The sequence below is a fragment of the Gymnoscopelus microlampas genome (genome assembly GCF_963454915.1).
Source record: "Gymnoscopelus microlampas genome assembly, chromosome: 11".
Classification (NCBI taxonomy): domain Eukaryota; kingdom Metazoa; phylum Chordata; class Actinopteri; order Myctophiformes; family Myctophidae; genus Gymnoscopelus; species Gymnoscopelus microlampas.
Window position 1 is genome coordinate 26,335,283 of NC_139948.1, and position 18,576 is coordinate 26,353,858.

Genomic DNA, 18,576 nt, shown 5'->3' on the forward strand with positions numbered 1-18,576 from the left:
TTTCTGGCCCCAAAGTCTGTTAGTTTGAATGCTTCTTGCCAAACCTCCATGCTAACATGTAAGTGAGAATTAAAATTATTAATGGCCAGTTAGACCATAGCTACCCATGTTCTACACAAAGTACTTACTGTGCAAGCTTTGTATTCGAATAAAATAACAAATACATTGCTGTTCATGAGACAAAGAAAATTAATAAAAACACAAACCAAGGCACATTTAAGCATGTCAGCTTTTTATACCCATATCAAAATAGCATTAGGTGGCAATGTTATCACAAAACATTTCTTCTCTTCTGATAACTCATTACAAAAAGAACAGACAAGTATCAATAACAGTTCTAAATTGGCATGAAGACTTATACAAGCCACATTTTCAATAACTTAACATAGTTTGGCTGGTATGGTTAATGGCAACAAACAGAATTAACAGCGTAATTCAGTAATTTGAACTACCTTGATGACCGCTGTTACACCAGAGAACTTAAGAACAAAAATAATCTTTTCTTTTCAAAGTATTCTTTTTATAGATTCACCTTTTTGGCCCTGGTGCCCCTACTTATGAGCATAGCTTTTTCAGGACAACTTCCTGTAAGTCAAAGGTCAAATGAGTGTGTTTTTCAATTGTTAACAGAATACAGTGAGGGCACTTGGAAGCAGGTTACCCTCTGGACTGCTGGCCCCAACGTTTCTTTCCCCAAAGACTGAAAACGTGCAATTGTTCCCGGCAAAAAATAAACACAAAGGCAGAGGAGAGAGAGAGAGAGAGAGAGAGAGAGAGAGAGAGAGAGAGAGAGAGAGAGAGAGAGAGAGAGAGAGAGAGAGAGAGAGAGAGAGAGAGAGAGGGCAACAGACACAGAGAGAGGCAGAGACATGGAGAGACACAGAGAGGGAGACAGGAGGGAGAGAGAAAGAGAGAGAGAGTGTGTTCTAGGCTACCAGCTCTCTGTTGTACCACTACAATGGTGCCTCATTCCAGTGGCCTTGCTGAGCCTGTGTCAAATAAAGAAAAAGCAGGGAGGGAAACTTACTCGTCCCATACAGATAGGATCTGTTCCCATTTTCCCCTGTTTCACCCCGTAGACAGACAACAACCAGAAGAAAAGCACTGATCAGCTTTGAAGAGACAAAGCTGTTATTCCCTGGCCTGCAGTGTAAATCATTAGTGATAGTGGAAAAACAAATCCAAAAATATATGCTGTATGTCTCTCCATGCTTATTGAAATGAACCACAGACACACAAATGTGTGCATGACACCTTCAACACACACACACGCACGCACGCACGCACGCACGCACGCACGCACGCACGCACGCACACACACACACACACACACACACACACACACACACACACACACACACTAGAGCTACATTGCCACCACCTCTGTCTATATGACACCAGAAGGTAAGAAACATTTTCCCTTTTTTTAAGCCATTTTTAATCTGTCTGCATGAGCTACGCCCAATTTATACTTGTTGACTTGTTGCGACGCATGACAATTTTCAGTTGAAAAACTATTCTTTCCATCAAGCGACAGTCGTACAATGAAGTACTGTATAGTCTCACACCTGACAGAGTTATTGACTGTTATACACCTTAACCATGTCTCATATAGTATTTGGATGAGAAATTAACACAGTTCCAAAGTGGATTGAGACAAATAAATAAGAAATGATAAAGAATAAAGTCAGTTATCACAGGTGTAATGCAAACCACCAGAATTAAGTTAGCACCTTGCACTTTTATCATCACACCGCCAATGTGTTTCTGAAACAAGCTGAAACGTCATTGAAACAATCTGTTCATTTTGTCCTCAAATCACATCAGTGGAATTCCAGTGTTTGCAATGAGTTAAATAGAATTAAATATGTTTAAAGACATACTAACACTGTTTAATAAGCTAATGGGTGATATCAGGGTTAGGTACTGCCATTTCTTTATTGCTGTATTTTTCTCACAGCAGCTGAAACTGACCCTCCGGGCGATAGACACTGAGCAGCATGGAGTTGTATCATGCATGGAAATACTGCCCATTTTGGTCGAGATAAGGAACATCTCATCATACTGTAGTCTTTTCTCATATTCTTCTCTCCAAGTTCATCTTGTTGCAATACAATACATCCTTCAGTATCACAGAGGAGTGATTCCCTGCATCACTGCACTTGGTTGTCTGGTGGAGTCTGTGATCATTATGATAGAACTGAGTCTCTCCGACACAAAAAGGTTTTGTTAGTTCATGTTCGAAACAGTCTTTGGCTTGGTTTTGTTCAGACTCAAGTGTCTTTTTTCCCTTGCTGACATCAAAGGAGTTTCCACATAGACGTTGTAGAATGCACCAGTAGGTTCCACCATCCCCCAGTTCCCTCATTCCACAGATTCTCATTGGTCACGTAAGCTCACAATCTCTGGGGGCACCGGTTCTTTGCCAGTAGAAACTGGCACTGCTGCAACGAGCAGCCTCTGGAACAGGTCATGTATTTATTTACTTGTACAAAATTGTGTTCTTTTCTTATCCTCGTTTCACTCCATCCGAGGGTATAGTTACAGGTTCACCAGACATTCATACATTAGTATTGTTACTGAGGAGACCTCACAGGACGAGCAGGTTACTGACAGGTGAATAAATACTTATATGAGGGGAATCACTCTGCTTCACCTTTTGGATTGTCCACAAAATACACCATCATGTGTCCCTGGGTAAGAGATAGAAGACATATAGTGTACAGTATGAACAGTCGTGTGTTTCGGAACAACAAAAAAAGAAAGCAAAATGCTTGATTAACTTCATTACAGTAATCGGGCATTCATTCTTTAGTCATCCTTTCATTCACTTATTTCCTTTTTAATTTAACTGAATAAGTGAACTAACCTGGGTTGCTGTTGGTTCTACATCAGCATCGCTCTCATAGCTGCCTTGCTGATACGTTTGCGGTTCTTCCTCATCCTCTTCTTGGGCGGGTTTGGCCGTGCGGGGGGTCGGGGCCCTGCTGGGACCAATACTGGTTGTGTGGTAGTGGTAGTCATTGTTTCTGAAAGAACAGAACTGAGATGAGACTGGAAGGCTAACATAAGAATAAATAAATAAATTGCAATCCCACTGGGAATAGTGACACAGGTCCAATATGGCGTGAATAACATTGGTCAACAAAGTCATCTTTATTCGAATAACTGCAGCAGATTCTGCATTCTCCTTTGTTTTAATTGAAAATAAATGCTACATACAATGTGGAAGCCACAAAGATATGAAATTCTGCACACGACTGTACCTGTTTTTTGTGTAGTTGTTTGTGGATGACGGTGTTCTTTATTATACGGGTGGTGATGTCGACTCTCCCTGTCCTTGTCCCTCTCTCCCTCTTCTTCTTCCCGTTTCAGCTGCTGCTGTCTCAGGAGCTCTTTCTCCTGGTCCAGCCTCTTGTGAAGGAGCAGTAGCTCCTTCTTCTCCTGTTCTAGTCTCTCCTCATCTGTCTGCAATCTCTTCCCCTCCTCTGGAGTCTCATTGTCCCTCCGTCTGTCCTGTCCTCGAGGGTCAGGATTTGGCTCTTTTGTGGGTCGGAACCTGTTCTCGCCTCTCTGGTCGGGTGCCTTGGTGGTGCCAAGGCTGGGTTGTGGATACTGAGTTGCTCGCTCAGAGGATTCACTTGCGTGGGTCTTTGAGGTTTTGTCGCTTTGCAGTGACGGGCCGTGAGTTTGTGTGTCTTCTCTAGCTTGCTTCCTGTCCACATTTCCCTCATCGTAACTTGTTCTCATCTTCCCCTCTGTACTGTTGATAACCAACCCATCTTCACCCTCAACCCCTCTGCTGGTCTCATCAACAATGAAACCATCACGATCCTTCAAGGAAAGTGTCCTATTGCCATCAGAAAACCTGTCCTCCACATTCTCCTGATTATCAGCCCCAACTTTAGTTCCAAGGAGCCTGGTGGCATTATAGACCCAGTGAGGGCCATGGAGAATATTTTCCCTGGACCGAGATGTGTCCTCCCCAGCCAGACTATAGCCCTCTTCAGATGGGGTGAACGTGTCTCCTCTTGGGCTCCAGTGCTTCTCCAGCAGCTCCTCCAGTTGGACCCTCTGGTGATGCTTAAGCTCATCCTGATGATGGAGATTCTCCTTGGACCGTGCCTTGCCCTTTGACAATAAAGTTGAATCAAATTCATCTCAATTTCCATGAATTCAGTACAGTTCAGCTCAGTTAGTTAGTTTCCTTTCAGCTGAGGCTATTGAGTCTGATATTACTGGTCTAATTACATACATACAGTACACGGGTGGAAATTGGTGGTGTTTATGTCTACCTGTCTTGTAATATCACTTAACTCATTCACTGCCACTGCCGTAAAAAACGCATTTTTTTTCCAATTACCAAACCTGCCTCTGACGTAAAAAACGTAATTTTGCAAAATATTATTTTAAAACAAGATCTCAACGTCCTTCATCTCTCGCAGTGACACATTTCATTGTAGCACACCCGGATACCGAAATACGTCAAATCGAAGATTTCCGGTTCCGTCCGCTTCCTGTTTAGGTCCGCCTCTAAAACGGTCATTTCTCGGCTTTGCATTTCTCCGCCGTGGAATGCTGTTTAGCGACGCTGTTTTAAAACTGCTACTACTGCAAAATGGAATGTCGCCGATTGAAAATTTCTTCTCTGGGCCACTCACACAACTACCCTGTGTGTCTACAAACAGTTGAACACGCGATCATAAGGGATTTAGCGAGGTCTGTGGCGAGGTGAAAAAAGTAAGTGAGTTTTCCGTTCACATAGCGAAACATGGTGTTTTTACACTGGGCTGGAGGAGAGAGACTCCGCCCCGATCGGAATGTTTGTTGTTTGAGTGCCGTGCACGAATCGCCTGTGTGTTTAGAAACGATTGCACTTGCGATCATAATGGAAAAAAAAATGTGTGAATTTTTTAAAATTATAAAAAACACTAAATCGCTGGCAGTGGGCAAACACAGCCAGAAATAAGTCTGGCAGGGAATGAGTTAAAAGCACCTTCAGAACAGTATATGAAATGTCACAGATGGAGTCTTAATGTTCACAGTAAATAGGCTTGCAGTGCCTGCCAAATACTGTACCAACATGCTTTAAGACAGTACTGATACAACTGCACACACTACATGACTACATGATTTGTTTTTGTCTGATTTTAATATGTCATGTTGCTTTCATGATTTGTTGTTGCCCAAACCAGATCACAAATACGACGAACTATGGACGAAAAGCATACTTTAAATGTGTCAAAATAAGCTTCATACCTGTCCCTGGCTGAGGGTCTGGTTTCGATGTTGGTCCTTAGTGTGGGTCTGTTGTCTGCGAGAGGATTTTTTCCTGGTGACGGGAGGACGTGGGGCGGGCTGACACCGACACTCCACATGGTCCACCACTGATACCACCGCTTTGGCATAGGTGGGTCGTTTGTTGACATACTGGATCTTCATCACCTAACAACAAAGGAGAGGAAGAGGTGCAAGGATTTACTTTACGGAGTACAGAACCTGTGCTCTGCATTTAACTATAGCACAATTAAAAAGTGTGTGTGTGCGTACGCGTGCATGTGTGTACCTGTAGGTATCGCGTGTGCGTAAGGATAGGGACACACTGCAGACTCTTGGTGTTACAGCAGCCAGAGCAGCGCTGCACCTCAACGCAGGGGGGCCATAACAGGAAGTTGGCATTGCTACGATCCAACATGGCTCTGGTGACCTCTACGACCTCAGTACGAACTTTACACAGAGCCTGCTGTGCTGGTTGGGCATCTGATGGAGGGCAAAGGAGAGACAATGACTTAGATTTACAGTTATGTTCTTATTCATATTACCAGGGACTTTGCAAGTAATAGGCCTCATTGGCCCCATGATAAGATGAGACTGATGAGGACATTAATACTGTGGTGGGCCCCTGTGCTGCTTTAGGCAAGATTAATCATTATCACATTTTCCTATTTCATGACAGCCCTGAGTGTAAGTACAAAAAGAACAAGACATATATGATAACTATAATAATCCCCATGCAACAATAGGGAGTAGTCACTCAAACAATCAATTACTCAAATGGATTATTATAGGCCATCCCTTCCAGGGTCCGGCAAAAACCCAAACTCTTCAATACAAAATGCAATCCAAAAATAATGAGAATCCTAACATATTTCTTGCACCATTTGATAAAGAAAGCTAAACACAAACACACTTTTGAAGAACTGTGGGTTTACCAAACTCATTCCAGGGATGTCTGTATCAGCTGAGCCAAGAACTAATGAGCAACAATCAACATGCACTCTCAAGGCTCATCCATCTCATGATTAGCTACAGCTGTCCAAACCCACACAAGTTGTTATGAGATGAGTGTCTGGCAAATATGATAATTGCTTTATTCCTTGCACATTCATCTAAAAGTATCTGTCTACCTCGGGTGCATGTAGTCTCAGGTTTGTACAGTGAAACATGTTGTGGCCATACAAGCACAATGTACCAATGCAGCAGACAATATAATGATGAAATCGCTTACAGCTCTGTTTATGTGAGTATTAAAATGAAAGGGTAATAGCTCAGTGATTAAAGTAATGATTAAAATACCAAGATTGTTTTCTTTTTCCCTGGAACCATCGGACGCCAGAGTGAACAAAAACAGATAAGCATGCAAAAGTACAACATCTTGTCCAAAGACACTTTGGCATGACACCAGATAGTTGAGAGAGACGAGAGATAGTCGTAGAGAGAAATAGTTGAGGCAATAGTGCTGTTCAGGATCAAAGTTATCCTCTCAGAATCTGACATTCTCTCTGTAATTCCACCATGCTATCAGATCCTAAGTGAAAATGTCTGAGCTTCTTCAGCAAGGCAGAGTTTAAATCTCGATTGATAACGTTTCATAACGACATCTGCTTGCATGAGTGAACATGACAAAGATGTGAGACTAATGTAGATAGATGCGCAATAATGTGGACATCTGCTTTATTACGATAGAGAGAACAGGTCAGCAGGGAGGATTTTAGCGTGTCAGTAAAACCATACTCGTCACATTAATCAGCCTCCTGGGAAGGCTGACTGAGCACTCTCCAAGTACTCCATTAATGAGGACTGAGCGTTCTGAGCTCTTGGAGAAAATCAGGAATCCTCCTTGCCAGCACTACAACTTTCTTTCACTGTTGGAGTGTACTTATGAATGCATTTGTCATCATAATGAATGCTTTCATGGTTGGATGGAGGGAGTGCCTGACATTGCCTCACTTTTGAACACACACAGTCTAGAGGCCGTTAATCCCCCCCTCGCATCAGGGTGATGACACTCAACATTATTGTTTCATTAACTACAATAGCCTGATGGCTTGAGCATCAGACATGCAGATGACATTCTGATCCGATCAGACAAGGAGTTCAATGTTTGAACATCTGCAGAGCTTTTAGAACGAAGTAACAATGCCACAGGAATAGACTATGAAACGGGGAGATAGGTGGATGGATAAAGACCAGAAATTAGATAAATAAAATAGAAATACAGCCCACTAGTCGAGGCCAAAGACATTTACTGTTATTTGAACGTAGATATACTGTACACTTTGTTTTCATTTACAACTGAAGAGAGATGTATAAAGTTTGTTTATTCTTGTTAACCCATTAAATGTAAATCAATCACACATTAAGTTGTCCATGTACTCTGTCAACCAAAGCAACAAAGACAAAGGGAAAAAACACCATTAAATGAAGGAGGAAGAGATCAAAACTCACCAAGGCTCCTTGGTAATCTATGACCTTCATTAGCAGGTGAACCCTCCTCTTCTCCACCTGAGACATACAATAAATGCTCAATATCAATTTCACATACTGTATCTAGACATCTCTACTATTACAATATTGTTTCATTGTAAAGTTAATGTTAAAGTTCCATTTAAAATTCTGTTGCATGTGGCTTTGAATGCAGAAGAAAGCATGACAGACAAAAGAGAGCACAGAGAAGAGAGACAGACAGACAGACAGACAGACAGACAGACAGACAGACAGACCGACCGGCAGAGAAACAGACAGAAATAGAAAGAAAGGAGGGGTCAGTTAAAGTCATTGTTTTATTGTTTACAACTGAAACTTCCCTAGTTAGCCTGCTGTAGAACTCATCCCATGTGATTGTTGAAGCAATTGCTTTTTAGTATTTTGTAGTGCAGTACATTGTGTTTTCAGTCCATGATTAAATTAACCACTCTTTGTTTATTCATTGTAGCAGTTGTAAAATACTGGTTTTCCCATATTAATTCAAAAGTTACTGTTGGTACAGAGAGGACAGTGAACGCAATGAGAACCATCTACAAAACATTGTACGTAGTTCAGATCTAATTGCACTTGGAGAAAATAAGACAAGTGGGCGGCACATGTTCTGCAGTCATAGTAGTGGCAGTCGGAATAGTACAGTAGTTGTAAAAGTAATAAAAAGCAAAATACTAAGGATTTTACGGTATCTTTGAAGTAGTATATTTGTGTGTTATTAATAATAGAAGAATGCTCTGGGTCTTTACCTACGGAGTCAGTGAACAGAAGCAGCTGGAGGTCTTCTATGGAGGAGATGGGACTGCTTCTAACCAGCTCCACCAGGGCTGCAGGAAGAGGGTCCCCCTGAAACACACACACACACACACACACATAATGAGAACAATTAGAAAGATAGGTGGCAGAGATACCTATACTGTATCTTGAATCACACAACCACAAATAATATGTATTGTCAGCTGTAGTGTGTACATGCATATTGCGGTAGCCATTGTGTCCCAGAATGTCCTCCGAATGCAAAGCTTTGCAAACAATTCCTCTGGAGCGAGAGTGCAGAACTTGTGCGGCGAACATTCACATTGCAGGCTCTGTGCATAACTCCAATCCAGGGTTTCCCAAGGGTGTTACACCTGGTCCATAACTGAACATGAACTGGTAACAGGTATGCCACCTTCGGGAAACCCGGGACTACAGTTATGCGCAGGGCCTATTGCATGGCTTACGTGATGTGAGCTTAAAGATTTGGTATTTCCGGCGAGTGACAGTGTTGTAAAACAAAGTATAAACCGGGCTTAATGTAATGAGCTTAATGCGACATAATGGCTACGTCTGTAACAACGCACTTTAGACTCAAAATTACTAGGCTGCCACACAGACAACCAGGCAACAGCTCCACAGTCTGAGTGTGTGTACTAGGTGTGGGGTTTGACCCCCAGAGTCATTAATGGACGAGGGATGATGGTGTGTGTGTGTGTGTGTGTGTGTGTGTGTGTGTGTGTGTGTGTGTGTGTGTGTGTGTGTGTGTGTGTGTGTGTGTGTGTGTGTGTGTGTGTGTGTGTGTGTGTGTGTGTGTGTGTGTGTGTGTGTGTGTGTGTGTGTGTGTGTGTGTGTGTGTGTGGAGGGGTATTAGCCACAGTGGACACACAATGGTCACTAAGAGCGGGGTGAATGACTATTGGCCTTGTGTCCTCTCATCTGCTAACATTTAGGGGTCAAAGGAGCCAGGAAGGAGCCAGGAAGTGGGGGAAGGAGTGATACAGAGAGGACTGGAGGTGCATCTGAAAAAAAGAGGGTTAATGGATGAATAAAAAGAAGGGACGAGGGGATCAGACATGGGTCGAGAGACACTCCAGAGAGGATAGCTTTAAATGTTGAGGGGCTCCCCCGGCTGTAACATGGAGCCACTGAAAACCACCTCTGTCTGGTCAGTGAGTCGGCCCAAGCTGGCGAATGAACCACTGAAGCCCTCTTTTATTTTGTATTAGAAATTATTTCAGAAATAGCTAATATGCAAGCCTTGTAAGTTATATTGAAAGGGTTAGGGTTAGCCTTGTAGATTGGCTGTTCAAACATACTTTTTTAGGATAAAAAAGTGCCCAAAATAGTCATACCAGGGTTAAAGTTCAGCAAATCAATACCACAGCATTTTGCTAAGGTAAGTAGGTATAGGAAGAGATATTTGGAATAAATGAAAGAAGTCCATCCTACAAAGACCCACCGCCTGATAACTACAGAAAAATATATTTGTATTAGAAGGCCAATAACATTATCTCTAATAGCAATTTCAATATTCATGCTCCTGAAAAAAATAAACAGCTGTTTTCCTAAATGTCACTTTAACTGCATTCTTATTATTCTCAGATTATGTTTATACGTAGTTGTTCCAGCCTTCAAATATATTTTACAAGTTGTAATACTTTCTTTTGGTGCACAATTCATTATTCTCAAACATGTCAACCCATTCAAAATGCATTATTTTTCCATTGCCGGTCTAGTCCAGCAAACATCCAAGCATGTGTGTGTTAAATTCCATTACGTTTTTTGAGAGTATCACTGTAACATCCGTAGTGTGCATTTAATTTCAAGGGGGTCCCTGGCTAAATGATTGATAGTTAAGGACGAAATGAACATTTACGAGTCTGTAGCTCAGAGAGTGTACAAATGGAACCAAATGGACCCGTAAGGGTCCATTTGGTTCCATATCTACACTCTCAGAGTTAAATGAACACTCCGGATTTTACTGTGTATGATGAATCCCTCTGGGACAAAATGCTTAGCCAGAGGAAGCAGCCATCCATGTGTGAACATGGCATTCACACACCCTGCCCTTACTGTATGCCATTGACTTTTCCCCTATTGTTGGTTGACTCAGAGTCAAATTATACAGGAGGGAAATGCCGTGAATTAACATCTCCACTGCACAACCGCTGATGCCCCTAAGGAGCCATCAGGGCTACTTCCTCCCCCCGTCCAGGTTCCACCAGGCGGGCAAACCTGCCTGCTTGGCTAATTGTGTCTGATGGACTTGTCTTTGTCCACAGCAAGGCCCGCTGTCACGATCATTTGAGTCAGAGCAGGAAGAATTAAACACTTCGGGTAACCAATAAACAAAGCTGATGTAAACAGATAAGCAATGCACAGGCGGAGAATGTAAACACACGTCAATAATGCATACAAAACAATATATATTACAACTCCAACTTGGCAACAGCACTTCTCATCACAGTATCCGTTCAAAAGGGCGACGTGTTAGGTGTTATGTACAGTATGTATCTACTTCGAGGGGAAGATTTTAAATGAAAACATTAGTTTATTATGCTTAAGTGTTTATGTCAGCCCAGAATTTGAATAATTGGCTCAAAAGTTGACAGACGAATATGAAGGAAATACAGCAGACATTTATTTGTCTTATTTCTTAATGATTTTGCAATATGGAAACATTCATGGCAAAAAAACACTGAATTGAAATCCACATACTATTTGGTTTACACTGCCAGTGTCTGAGATTGATCAACTAAACTCTACCTCAGCATCCAGCAACCATCTGGAGTGGTTTGCCTGCTTTAAATAAAGTATTTCTGCTGATGGAGCAGAGACAGTGAAGCTGTTAGACTATGTGTATCATTATAATGTTGGCTATGGAAACAAAATGCCATGGTGACACGTGTGCTGCTGCACATCCCACCTCTCACAACCGGTACTGAGACTCAAGGAAGTGAATTGTAACGTCCGCTCACTGTTTGTCCTGCTCTCAGTGCTGTTTAGAGAGGCACTGAGGTAACTTCCTATTTCCTCATTTTAACATCAGAATAAGCTCTGTTTTATAGTAATTTGTGAGCAATCACACAAAGAAAATCATGTCATCTAGTTAACTCCAATTTGACACAATCCATTCCAGACCTTGTCTTCACTTAATTAGCCTTTGTGAGTCTCCACAGAAGATGTAACATAATCCGATGCTTATCCTACTGTTTCCCATTTGGTACAGCCATCTCTACCCCAAACCCCTGGAGGATTATTGGACACATTGAGGAATGCCAGGTACATGCAGGGGCTGTGGTGAGCAGAGGAGGAGGAGGAGAGGGAACATCTAATGCTACATAATTAGAGGGTCTAAGTTTGCTGCCGGCGCACAAGCCGAGCAGAGGCCGCAGCAGCAGCATGCACATGTGCATTGCTCACATGGAATCATGTAAAACCGAGCATACACGTGCACATCGCTAGCATGCATCTTATAGCATGCATCTTGTAGCATGCATCTTTTTTGCACTTTTCTTTTTTTCCTCCAGTTACTTTCTTAATCACTTAACCTTATTTTCTAAAATAGCAGATCTGCAAGCTCACAAAGTGTCGCATAATGAAAATGTTTAGAACATTTGTGAAAACATGCATGCCCAAAATAGGGATGCCAGTTTGAAAGTGTTCGATAGATAATGATAATGGTATTTATTCCTCATCATGGGTTCCTCCTCATCATTAAACCACAGTTCCCATCTTAACACGCAGCAGAGCTACAGTTCCACAGAATCTGGCGATGTTCTTGCATACAGCATGCACAGTGTCATAAGCTGTCACCAAATCCATGCACACACCATGCGTCTGATTCACAGAATACCATGAATGCTGATTATGGGCTTTGTGATGCCTCCATGCCACCCATGCTGCCACTTTAACATTAGAGATGGGGAATTCCGTCCTGGTCGTGTAAGTTACGCCTCAAAGTGCCTGTGACTGTACATTTCTGCCTCAAATTGCCAGGGGGGGCCTGTCAGTGTGCCAGCAGAGACTATTAAATGAACTGGAGTCTATGAGTAAAGGACTGATTCTCATGCTTTGACCCCGAGACCAGCACATCATCGGGCACAGCTTACAAAGTCTCCTCCCATCCCATGGCGGGAGCAATATGACCCATGAATATGGCTCATTATCCTATCACAGTGCTAGTTCTATAAGACCATCTGCTTACCTCTTCACCCCTCCCTCTCGCTCATCTCATATCCCTCCACCCATCCCCCCACAATCAACTCTACTTGCTAGACCCAACTCAATCCAGCAGAACTGTGGGTCATGGGAAACATCAAGCAAGGGTCCATTCATTGTTGAGAGGGCTCTCTAGTCAACCATGAACCCATAGAGGCCTGGCTCAGAATAAGTTTAATCAATTTGATCAGTTTAACCACGTAAGCCCTATATACTTCGTTGTATGATAAATAACGAAAATAGCTGTCGCATCACAGTGCTTTGCTAGCTTGTAGACCGGCCATTTTAGCTGTTTTTGAAAATAGCAAAAAATTATTGGTGGGGGGGGGGGGTAAAACATTTGACACCAGCGTTATTGTGATTAATATAGTGATGGATTGGAGAGTGAGCAGCTGATCCCACCAGCTCATCACTGGAGGGTTGAAACAGTAAGCCAATAAAGGCCCTCACTGGCTGGTTCTGTCTGGGAACGAGGAACTGGAACGGAAGTTATCTGATTAATTTGGATGAAGCCAACAAAGAGGTGTGCCCCAATTTGACCTGTTTATATCTCCACTTCCTAAAACGGACATCTTTCTGTCTCTGTGTGAGCATGTGTGTGTGCCTGCCATGCCTGCCTGCCTGCCTGCCTGCCTGCCTGCCTGCCTGCCTGCCTGCGCCACGTGTGTGCATGCGTGCATGCGTGCGTCTGTGTGTGTGTGTGTGTGTGTGTGTGTGCGTGCGTGCGCGTGCGTGTGCGTGTGCGTGTGTGCGCGTGCGTGTGCGTGTATTGATTATCTTGCTCCCCATACTCCTTAGATTCTATGACTGGGAAACTGATTGTAATCTTTCTTCAGGCTCCATTCACATAAAACTATGGCATGAATGGACTTCATATCTATAGCCAGCCATCATCATAAGAGGCCAAAAATGTTTATTAATGTTACAATGTCGGTTACATAGAAAACCTCATTTGACCTCAGTCTGGGACTTTTGTCTTTTCTTGTTGACTTCTGAAGAAAACGGTCCCAGTTATTAAGTTATAAAGCAGAATAAATCATCATGTGTGGGAATATTATTTTTCTCCCAAACATGTGGTTGCCACATTGTTTGTTTTTGTATTTGTGGAGGCAGAGCACTGTGATAAGTTCCTTGTTAATCGACTATTGTATTCCAGAACACATGTATGGTCAAATAATGCACACAATAGGATTATGCTTGACAATGCCTAATCATAGAATAATAATGTCAGTGTTATCTGAGAACCCTAAAGTATTGAGGTTGATTTGGGTGACGTTTTCTAAATTCTTACACAGCTCTATCTAAAGCCTGAAAGGCAGAACATTTTAGTAATCATAATGCCTCCAGATATTGTATGTATGTGACATGCCCATACTTAATTTTGTGTAAAAGAAAAGATGACACCTATAGCTAAGCTGACCTACAGATCCACTCTGGGAAGCATTATACAAAGTTCAGTAAAAACTGTGTTTTCCAAGGTCAACATCTTTTGTGTGACAAGTTGTCTTAACAGCATGTTGAAATTTGAGACACCTCTCACATCACACACAGTACAAGTCTCAAATCACCTCCCTGACCTATTCTTTACTGGACCTGTGAGTGAGGAATTACAAAAAGAAAAGGGGTGTGTGACAGTGGACAGCTGAATGTCTGGTTATACTTTTTTTTTTTTTTAAGTGGCCTCCTGTCATGATGATATGATTATCCTTATTGACAGGTTTATGAGCACGCTCACTCAGTGAAACATCTGGAACGGTCTCCACCATGGATGCTGGACTGAAGCACGTGGTACGTTCATCCATGGGGGAGCCTATCATCACGGCTGGCTTTGTTTCTCCGTTCATCAGAAGCCATAAAGCTCCAGAGGAGTACCTTGGCATGTGTGTCTACCCTCAGGCGCCCATTCATAAAGCCAGTTAATGGGAGAAATAACAGTTATTTTCTCTTTAAGGATTCCCACCCCTATCAGCACCAATAGTCATCGAGTTCTTAGTTGCCCCCCAGAGGACGCTGCTTTGATAAAGTTTATGTGAGAAGGTACAGTAACCCTGCTACAGTGAATTGGGGCAGGTGCATGGCTGCATGCACTATAGAAGAAAAAAAAAATAGGGCATTTAATCACAGCTAAGCTATATCGTTTGAGATGTAGGATTGCGTTATATCGTGACATTATATGTTTTTTTTTAATAAAATAAAAGTTTACCAAAATTAATGTTGAAGTAGGCTATTTGAAGTTGCTGTTTTTGAATTTTGAATTATTGTAATTTTGTATGATAGAATCGAATCGAATAGAACAGAGTTTGAAGTGGATGTCCAGCCCTGTCTCTCAGACTCTCTATAGCAGTGGTTCCCAAACTTTTTAGCTCGAGACCCGGGACCCAAACCAGTGAAAATAGCAGATCTACAAGCTTGTAGATCAAATTTTCACTACTTCTTAAACATTTGTTTTCTAATTAATAGAATTTCTTAGATTTTTAAAAATGTATGACATTATTTTTGAAAGATTTTTTTGGTTGCTTTTAAAGAAAGCAAATAAAATAGAAGATGTAAGAAGCAAAAGGTTAAAGGATATTTACCGGCAACCCATAAAATTGTGTCCACGACCCACAAATGGGTCCCAACCCAGTGTTTGGGAACCAGTGCTCTCTGGGATTATGGCATAATTATAAACTCACCTCCTCGGCTGCGCCAAACCGGAGACACGCCGCCAGCATCGCGAGCATCTGTACCCACAACCAGCTCATGTTGCTGCCCAGCCTCGATGCTCCGCGACGGACCGGGCATTTAGGGAGGCGAAAGTCTCTCTGCTCAGCACTGGCCAAGGGGACAGCGGCGTCTCGCCCTGTGGATCTGAGGATCGGTGGAGCTGTGGATCACTGGCCAAGGGGACAGCGGCGTGCCCTGTGGATCTGTGGCTCGCCCTGTGGATCTGCGTGATGCGCGCAGGCGGGCTCCCACGCTGTCGTCTCCAGCAAAGTTATCCAAAGAATTGGCGATTGTCCTCAGTATAAGCGGACCCTGCCTCCTTCAACTGTCTCAGAAGACTTTATTTCATATCAGCATTGGAGATGGAGAACCCAATCCGTAGGTTGCACAATCCTGAATCCACAATCCAAGTTTATTGTGTGTGAGACAACCATTCAGCGTTCTTAATGCACTCTGGAACTGCTAAAAAAAAAAAAAAGTGAAAGACTAGTGCATTAGTCCACATAAAAGGTTCAGAACCTTACTAAGCTACATTTCGAAGTAACAAAGGTCCAAACCCCAGATAATGAAGTTATCCACCAGATCTCAGAACGTGTCAGTCGAATATCAAAAGTTAGATTATCCCAGAGATTCAATATCCAAAAAATGAAATCAAAATGTAAAAAGTAAAACAAAATAAAGAAAATCCACTTGTATTCGCGTTTCCAATGCGTCCCCCAGATCTCAATATTTCTAACAGTGAACAAACGCAAAGTCTACGTCAAGGGCTAAATCTATGGACTAACGGCAGTGGACGGTAGTTTGCGGTCCTCTTCTTCCAAGGAGCCTTATCAATAACCAAAGCGCTCTAGTCTCAGTGCGCCTCTGCCCTCCCTGGACCTGCCTGATTACAGCCGGTGCGCAGCACGCACACACAGTCCCATAGCCCGGAGAGAAGGTCATGCTTTGATTGGCTGGCTGGTTGTCAGGCAACTTATGGCAGTTTATAACATGGTGGCTTATAACATAGCATTTGATACATATTCATGCATCAAAATGACTTAATAATATTTTAAAGGGACGTTGATGAATTGCCTAACTTGGGCCATTGTAACTAATGATACATATAGCTTCTGGCCAGCAATAGTGACAGAAGTAGCCAAGTTGCCTGACAACCAACTAGCCAATTACAGCGCGACTGACCACCTCCAGTCTATGGGATCTATAGTCTAAAATTCCTGACCGAGTTCTGGTAGAATATCTCTCTCTCCCGCCCTCTATCTGAGGAATAGGTCATGATCTGCATACAAAGGACAGAGCTTGAACAGAATGAACAGCCACACTTGGGAATATTTCCTGTGGTTTTGATCATGAGGGTATCTCTGAGGCCATGCCAAGACCTTCAAAGATGATCCATTTGAAGAAAGTCCCCTTTGATCTAAATGCACAGCTATTTCTCTAGTTGTGACACATGCTTTGATATAAGTTTGGATATGCTACCTAACTTTAGGCCACTGAGTGGGCCCATTTTGTTAAAACATTTTAGCTATAGGTCCTTGAAATTCATCTGTTGTGAATGTGATTAAACGTGGTCACCTAATATGCATAATTGGATTTTTTGTTAAACAAAAGCATACAGAAAATAATTGCTGAGGGCACAGACAATACTTTTATGAACAACCCATAACTAAATTCAGACCATTGCATAACCGTCCAATCCTTTTTCCATGCTATTACTGGAGAGGTCACAGTGATAGTTACCATGCCCACGGCACATTGGTTTGTCTTGTGTACCCCCAGCATCACCCCTTGCTAAGAAAAACAAAAGGTGTTTCTAAATATCACGGGAGTTATTCTCAGACAGACGACCTTTCACGGTCACTCGTGTTTAGGGAACATTTCTGAACAATGCTGCCTGTGATTCTGCATAAACTCACTTGACTGGGCACCAAAATAGTAAGAGAACCAAATGAACCTTGTTGATTTTACAGGATTAATATGTGACAAGGAGTTTGTGTGTGCGTGCATTTGTGTGTGTCAGTGGTGTGTTCTACACTGTGTGTGTGTGTGTGTGGTAAATGGTACATGGTGCATTTTTATAGCGCTTTTATCCAAAGCGCTTTACATTGATTGTGCCATTCATCCATTCACACACACATTCATACACCGATGGCGGAGGAAACCTCCAAGGCACCAACCTGCTCATCGGGAGCAATTAGGGGTTCAGCGTCTTGCTCAAGGACACTTCGACACTGGCTCTGGGGGAGCACCCCAGCCCGCGATCGAACTGGGAACCTTGCGGTTTCCAGTTCACTGTACCTGGCCACTCTACCCCTGAGCCACTGCTGTGTGTGTGTATGTGTGTGTGTGTGTGTGTGTGTGTGTGTGTGTGTGTGTGTGTGTGTGTGCGTGTGTGCGTGCGTGCGTGCGTGCGTGCGTGCGTGCGTGCGTGCGTGCGTGCGTGCGTGCGTGCGTGCGTGCGTGCGTGCGTGCGTGCGTGCGTGCGTGCGTGCGTGCGTGCGTGCTTGCTTGCGTGCGTGTGTGTGTGTTGTCCCTTCCTATAGAGAATCACAGGTAGCAACATTTTCCGAAAGGCCGGAAGGCGGAGATTATGTCTTCACCCCTGTCCGTGTGGCAAAAATTGTAAATTCAGCGTCCAATCAACCCCAAATTTCTATCACACATTAAAAGGCCTCTAAACAATGCAGAGCCAAAAGCAATTTCACATATACCAAGGTAGTGTTTCTCAATGGGGGCGTACAGAGAAGTTTGGGGGGCGTTGGAAGCTGGCCATGATAATAACTGACCATGATACTGACCATAATACTGACCATGATACTGACCATGATACTGACATGGTGCTTCCCTATGTTCTATGGTGCTTCCTATGGTGCTTCCCTGTCTTCTATGGTGCATAGTGTTTCCCTGTCATCTATTCTATGTAACATGGTGGTAACCTGGTAACATGACAGGGCCTGTGACAGGGTCATGACAGCATTGCCATTCCATGCTGTGAGAGGGGCCTGATTTGACAGTCCCTAACATCCTTATACAATTGTACTTATAATCATACATTTCTTTGTCTCCCTGGGAAAGGCTAATTACTACAGAATAATCACATACAGTTCAGTTTAATATCAAATCTGATATTTG

General features: G+C 42.9%; 1 protein-coding gene across 1 annotated transcript; it reads right to left on the reverse strand.

The window, feature by feature from the left end:
• Nucleotides 1-237: 237 nt before the first annotated feature.
• Nucleotides 238-16,265, reverse strand: pdgfbb (platelet-derived growth factor beta polypeptide b). The gene is made up of 8 exons (XM_084072625.1): nucleotides 15,414-16,265; nucleotides 8,508-8,604; nucleotides 7,729-7,785; nucleotides 5,567-5,760; nucleotides 5,260-5,445; nucleotides 3,267-4,131; nucleotides 2,870-3,029; nucleotides 238-2,693 (listed from the first exon to the last, which is right to left on the reverse strand). The coding sequence occupies exons 1-7, from the start codon at nucleotides 15,480-15,482 to the stop codon at nucleotides 2,887-2,889; spliced, it is 1,611 nt and encodes a 536-aa protein (XP_083928751.1). The 5' UTR covers nucleotides 15,483-16,265; the 3' UTR covers nucleotides 238-2,693; nucleotides 2,870-2,886.
• Between the last annotated feature and the right edge of the window lie 2,311 nt (nucleotides 16,266-18,576).

Coding starts and splice junctions, on each gene's coding strand:
- pdgfbb (XM_084072625.1), bottom strand. CDS start 15,482: ATGAGCTGGTTGTGGGTACAGATGCTCGCGATGCTGGCGGCGTGTCTC. Junction 7,786..8,507: donor TCTGTTCACTGACTCCGTAG/GTAAAGACCCAG, acceptor TGTATGTCTCAG/GTGGAGAAGAGGAGGGTTCA. Junction 5,761..7,728: donor TAGATTACCAAGGAGCCTTG/GTGAGTTTTGAT, acceptor GCCCTCCATCAG/ATGCCCAACCAGCACAGCAG.